Source organism: Penaeus vannamei, chromosome 8 (assembly GCF_042767895.1).
Source record: "Penaeus vannamei isolate JL-2024 chromosome 8, ASM4276789v1, whole genome shotgun sequence".
Taxonomy (NCBI): domain Eukaryota; kingdom Metazoa; phylum Arthropoda; class Malacostraca; order Decapoda; family Penaeidae; genus Penaeus; species Penaeus vannamei.
In genome coordinates this window covers 37,424,729-37,432,228 of record NC_091556.1, presented here as the reverse complement: position 1 = coordinate 37,432,228, position 7,500 = coordinate 37,424,729, and the positions used below count along the sequence as shown (strand labels likewise).

The window sequence follows — 7,500 nt, the reverse complement described above, 5'->3', positions numbered from 1 at the left end:
TCAGAGGCATGATCAACAGCATTCGCCATTCTCTTGCTTCAATTTTTGATATTCTGTTGGTCATTCTAAACATTTTAAGAATCTTCATTTGAAAGTTAATATTCCCTTCTTCAGTTTTATATATTTTTCGTTCGTTTCTGGATGAATATAGTTGGTTCATATATGGCGAGAGAGAGAGAGAGAGAGAGGGAGAGAGAGAGAGAGAAATAGACAAACAGACAGACAGAGAGAGAAAGAGATAGACAAACAGAGAGAGAGAGAGAGAGATAGACAGACAGACAGAGAGAGAGAGGCAGACACACAGATAGACAGACAGGAGGGGGGAGGGAGGGAGAGATACAGAGACAGAGAGAAAAAGAGAGTATGAGAAAGGAAGGGAGAGAGAGAGAGGGGGGGGGGGGAGAGGGAGAAAGATGAACAGAGACAGGGAAAGAAAAGATAAGAGGATAAGAGGAAGGGAGAGAGAGGGGGAGGGACAAAGAGAGACAGAGACAGAGACAGAGAGGAAGGGAGAGAAGGAGAGAGAGAGAGAGGAAGGGAGAGACAGAGAGAGAGAAAAACTTGTCTCTACAAAACAACTTAAAAATTCAGATTTCATAAACAGTTACGGAATTCCACGCTTGCCACCTGATCCCTCTCAATAATCACTAACAGGGGAAATATTTTGAAAGTTGTTTCCAATCATTCAGATTAAATCGTGACATTAGCTTTATCAATGCAAAATGTTCTTCCGGGTGAGAACAGAAACACAATGCTGTCGAGAAGTGATTAATTCCCAGCGTTTTCTGTCAGAGTTATTACTTGTATTTAATTGAAACGCGACATCAAGTGTATTGCAAAGCTGTTGCAGGAGGTACGAAGATTTTCTTTTGATTAAGATGTAGTCTGTGAGCTTTGCCTGGGGGTTGTGGGAGGGTGGGGGGGGAGGGGGTAGTGTGGGGTATGTAGATTTGTTCTTGTATCGAATAAAAAAGTGAAAATGAGGTCATTTAAGTTAAGTGCAGAAAGGGAGTGGAAGAGAATAAAGGGTAGGGGATAAAGAATGGAAGAGAGGGAGAGGGGGGGGAAGAGAGAGAGAAAAAGGAGAGAGTGAGAGAGAGAGGAGGGAGGGGTGGACAGGAGGGTAGAGTGAGGGGGGAGGGAAGGAAAGAGAGTTAACTTGCGTGTGTACGTATGTATCTGTGTATGTGTGTGTGTGTGCGTTTGTGTGTGTGTGTTGTATGCGCGCGTGTGTATGTGTATTCCCGTCCGACTACATATATGAATATTCGCATTTGCCCGCAGAAAAAAAATGATAATAATAAAAAAACAATAATAATAAACAAAATAGCCATTTTCCCATTCACATACTTCGCAAATACACCCGCCCCCCAACCACGCCAACCCTGCCCCCCAACCACAAACATACCCCCCCCCCCAAAAAAAAAAAAAAAAAAAAAAAAAAAGTTTCAAATCCTAACCGCAGTTTCTCTCCCGCAGGCGAGCCCCTCACCCCGCCCGTGCTCGTAGGCGCCCGTGAGATCTACGAGCCGACGGAACTTATCAAGATCGGGTGCCAGCTCAGACGCCCGTTCCACCACGAGCACAAGCCGACCTTACAGTGGTATCTCGAAGGCAGTCAGGTAGGTTGGGATGTGTAGGCGGATGCGTGTGTGTGTGTGTGGGGGGGGGGTGATTGTGTGTGTGGGTGGGTGTGAGGAGGGGGGGGTGATTGTGTGTGTGTTTTTTTTTGGGGGGATGATTGTGTGTGTGTGGGGGGGGTGATTGTGTGTGTGTGCCAGTGGATGCATGTGTGTGTGTGTGTGTGTGTGTGTGTGTGTGTGTCCTTACCTAGTTGTTCTTACCCAACTTGTTTCAATACAGGAGAAGAGCTAAGCTCAGCTGGATCCGTCTGTTATATTTAAATTGTCTTATAACTATTTTAATTGATGCACATTTTTTTTTTGTGTGTGTGACTGAGTGTGTGTGTATGTGGATGCGTATGTGTGTGTGTGTGGATGTGTGTGTGTGTGTGTGTGTGTTTGTGCGTGTGTGTGTGTGCATGTGTGTGTGTGTGGTAGATGTGTGTGAAAAATTGCCTGAGGGAAAGAAAAAAGGTGTGAATTTAGTAGATTATTATTTAAATTGTCATCTTTACCGTCGTAGTGATGATGAAGACTATTTTCAGTTATGATATCAATGTTAATGCAACGATATTAACAATAATAATCATAATGACGATTGTGATGATGATAAGGAAAATGATAATGATAATAATGACAATGAAATTGACAATGATAATAATGATAATTGTGATGATAATGATAATAATAATAGTGATAAGAAAAATAGTGATTATAAAAAATCATAAATATAATAATGATAATGATAATAATAGGAAGAATGCTTGTGATAATAGTAATGAAAATATTGATAATTATAGTAATAATGATGATATACAACAAAGATAATATCAATAAGAGCAATATTAATTATATTAATGATAATGGTGCTAATGATTAAAACAATAATGATAATAATAATAATCACCATTATTACCAAAATGATAATAATGATAGCAATAAGGATGATGATTATACTAATGATAATGATAATGAATAGTAATAAAAAACATGATAATAACAATAACAATGATGGTAATAATAGTAATAGTAATAACAATAACATAAACTATAATGATAATCGTAATTATTATGGTAATGATGACAGTAATAGTAAGAAGAGTAATTATAACAATGAAGACTATGATAATGATGATATGAAATTAACAATATGATTATGACTATGATGATGTTAAGGATAATGATAATAGTGGTGATAATATTTATCATTATTACTATTATCATTACTATTACTATTATCATCATGATTATTATTACTATCATTGTTGTTTTAATTATCATTACTATTATTATTATTATTATTATTATCATTATTATTATTATTATTATTATTATTATTATTGCTATTATTATTACGATTATGATTACTATTACTATTATTATGATTATTATTACTATTATTATCATTATTTCTATAATGATGATAATAATACTGAAAAATAATGACAATAATTGCAATAACGATAATGATAATGTAAATAACTATAATCGAAATAACAACAATAATAATAACAATAACAACAACAGATCAAATATTTTAAAAAAAAATCCTCTCTCTCTCCCCCTATCTCTCTCTCTTCTCTCCTCGCTTATTTTTTTTCTTCGTCTTTTTTCTTTTTCTTTTTTCTTCTTTTTTTTTAGTCTTTAAAAGGTCCCAGCTGGTACACGCAGACCTCAGGTTCAGTATTCTGGATGTAATTTTCGCATTCAATTCTGTTCTCCTTCTCCATTCTCCTTTTTCCTTCCTCGTCTCCTTTTTATCCTTTGCGCGAGTGATGGTGTGGGTGTGTTGTTCAGGGTTGTTTTCGTGTTTGTGCAACCATACTTGATATATACACATACATAGGTATTCATATATATATATATATATATATATATATATATATATATATATATATATATATATATATATATATATTTGTATATGTGTGTGTGTACGTATGTATATATGTAAATTCATGTATATATATATATATATATATATATATATATATATATATATATATATATATATATATATATATATATATATATATATATATATATATATATATATATATATATATATATATATATATATATATATATATATGTATGTATATATATGTATATATATGTATATATATGCACATATGCATATGTATATATATGTATGTGTGTGTGTATCTATGTGTATGTGTGGGTGGGTGGATGTGTACGTAAAGCAGTGCGATCATGTGCATATGTTTATCTACGTATTGTGGTGTGTATGTCTATGTGCAACAGTGTGATCGTGTGCGTGTGTCCATATATGTATAGCGGTGTGTATCCGTGTTTATGCGTACAATCATATATTCCACATGTATGTATGCATGTTTTTAAGTGCAGTACGTATGTGCCTGCAAGCGTACCCAACGGAAAGACAGATGACCGTATATCCACCTCCTATTTTGAACAACTGTTGAGCCTGAAGAGGTCGAGGAAGTGGAAGGGGGAGCCAATAATGGACTGAGACCGAACCCAAATAAAAACGGCTCCCCTCGGCTGAGATAAAAGCCGGAAAAACCGCACGACGGCCGGCCTAACATATCAAAGTAATTGGAAAGGGGAGGGAGCGGCTTCGGGGCGGAGGCGCGGCGGGCCAGTGGGGGCGGGGCCAGCTATCGCCGCCTAATGCACAGGAGCGAGAATGGAGGAAGATAGACGAATCGCCAGAATCGAAATATTTGGGTCGTGGTTTTACGGAGAGAGAGATAGAGGGAGAGAGAGAGAGAGAGAGAGACGGGAGAGAGAGAGAGACGGGAGAGAGAGAGAGACGGGAGAGAAAGAGAGACGGGAGAGAGAGAGAGAGGGAGGGAGGGAGAGAGAGGAGGAGATAGACAGAGAGAGAGAGAGACAGGAGGAGACAGAGAGAGAGTGAGAGAGAAGGAAAACAAGAAATCTGGTAGAGAATAATAAACTGAATGCTTAGCTAATATAGAGAAAATGCATGCGACACTTAGATTGGTTTAATGGGAAATAAAGAAATGGAAGGAATTGGAATGAATTGGAACGAAAGAAAGAGAATAAAAAACAGGGAAGAAGAATAGGAGAGAGGGTGAAAATAGATAGAATGAGAGAGAGAGGGAGAGAGAGAGAGAGAGAGAGAGAGAGAGAGAGAGAGAGAGAGAGAGAGAGAGAGAGAGAGAGAGAGAGAGAGCAGGAGTTACAGATAGAAGGGAGAGAGGGAATGGAAAGATAAATGAATATAGAAAGGAAGATAGAAAAACGTATAAGTGAAAAAAGGGCAAAGAGAGAAAAATAACGTAAGATAACGAAAGAAAGAGAATCAGAAACAGGGAGAAAGAATAGAGGGTGAAAAACAAAGAGAGAGATAGAATGAGCGCTTGAGTTACAGAAGGAAGGGAGAGAGAGAATGGAAAGATGAATGAATATAGAGAAGCAGATAGATAGAAAGATAAAAAAAAAAAAAACGTATGAGCGAAAGAGTGGAAGAAAGAAGGGCGGAATAAAAAAGAAAATAGCGAAAGATGAACCCATGAAAATAAGCGAAAACGTGCAAAAAATATTATTATATGAGAAAGCAAGGCAAGTACCCTTCATAAACAGTTGAAAACCAAATAATTAATCTCCCTGAAAAAAGAAAAAAAAGAGTAAAAAAAAGAAAAATCCGAATAGAAAAAGGGCATAACAGATATAGAAGATAATCAGGGAATTATCATAAAAGGATTAGCGGGTAAATTCGGAAATGGGAATAAGCGAAGACCTGAAATAAAAGGGGGAATAGAGGAGGAAGAGAGAAGCGAGGTGGAATTGAGGAATAAGAAGACAATGCAATATAAAGTGATAAAGAGATAAATGGTTTAAAACGCGATAATGATGAATAATACAAGAGGTGATAACTGTAGGTTTCGATGACTATGACTATTTATAGGTCGATAGATAGTTCGATAGATAGATGAATTAACTTATAAAGATATTGATTGATAACTAGATAGATAGATAGATTCGTTGGTAGATATATAGGCAGATTTTTAGATTGATTGATCGATAGATAGATAGACAGATAGACAGACAGACAGGAAGATTGATAGATAGATAGACAGACAGGAAGACTGATAAATAGATAGATAAACGGGAAGACTGATAAGTAGATAGATAGATAGATAAACAGGAAGACCGATAAATAGATAGATAAATAGATAAACTGACTGGAAGACAAATATATAATTAGGCAGACAGATAGATAGATAGGCAGAATTTAATAAACAGAGAAACAGACAGATCAACAGATAGATATACAGATGTACTTCAATTGTCATAAATGCAATGCTGCAGACTAACCTAGCGTTCGTGCGAATATTACTCTTGCAGATTTTTCTTCGCTTTTCTTCGTTCTCCTTTCGTTTCGTCTCTGGCTATTCCTGTGTCTTCTTTTTCCTATCTCCGCTTTCTTTTGTCGCTCTGTCTGTCTGTCTGGTTTTCTGTTTATCTCTCTGTCTCTCTTTCTGTTTCTCTCTCTATCTATCTTTTTCTCTTTCTCTCTCGCTCTCTCTCCATATATATATAAATATATATATATATATATATATATATATATATATATATATATATATATATATATATATATATATATATATATATGTATATATATATATGTATATATATATATATACATATATATATATATATATATATATATATATATATATATATATATATATATATATATATATATATATATATATATATATATATATATATATATATATATATATATATATATATATATATATATATATATATATATATATATATGTATATATATATATATATATATATATATATATATATATATATATATATATGTATTTATACATATATATATATATATATATATATATATATATATATATATTTCTATTTCTCTGTCTGTCTTTCTTCCTTGCTGCATGCCTGTCTTCTATATCAATGTTAATAATAAAAAGGATATTGATGATAATAACGATAATCATAATCATAACAATAGACATAACGATAATGATAATTATAATAATGTTAATAATAATAATGATGATGATAATAATGATTATAGTAATGATAATGATAATGATAACAACAATAATAACAATAATGATGATAATAATAATAAAGATAATAACAACAATAATGATAATGATGACATTGATAATAATAATAGTAATAACAGTGATAATTATGATGATAATTACTATTATTGTTTTTTGTTAGTATTACTCTTATTATTAATATTATCCTTATTACCATTATTATTATCGTCATTATGATGATAAAAATGACAGTATTTATAATAATAATGATAATAATAATAATAATAATAATAATAATAATAATAGTAATAATAATAGCAATAATAATAATGATGATAATAATAATGATAATAATCATAATAATAATAATAATAATAATAATAATAATAATAATAATAGTAATAATAATAATAACAATTATGATGATTATGATATTAATGATAATGATGATGCTGATAATCATAATAATAGTATTTTTTTAAAAGTAACAATAGTAATGATAGTAGTAACCACGATGATATTCATTATGATAATTATAACATTCATAAAAGTAATTAAAATAATAAATTGATAATAATAATAATGATGATGATAACACTAATAATAATAATGATAATAATGATAATAATAATGATAATAATAATGATAATAATAATGATAATAATAATGATAATAACAATGATGATAATAATGATAATAATAATAATAATAATAATAATAATAATAATAATAATAATAATAATAATAATAACAATAATAATAATAATAACAATAATAATAATAATAATAATAATAATAATAATAATAATAATAATAATAATAATAATAAT

At 31.9% G+C, this 7,500-nt stretch overlaps 1 protein-coding gene across 1 annotated transcript in view; it reads left to right on the top strand.

The window, feature by feature from the left end:
* The window catches only part of LOC113830618 (uncharacterized), a 397,508-nt gene that overhangs the window by 278,008 nt on the left and 112,000 nt on the right, over positions 1 to 7,500 (top strand). Inside the window, exon 4 of the mRNA XM_070124646.1 lies at positions 1,480 to 1,622. Within this exon, the coding sequence (XP_069980747.1) occupies positions 1,480 to 1,622 (143 nt within the window). The remainder of the gene's footprint in view (positions 1 to 1,479; positions 1,623 to 7,500) is intronic.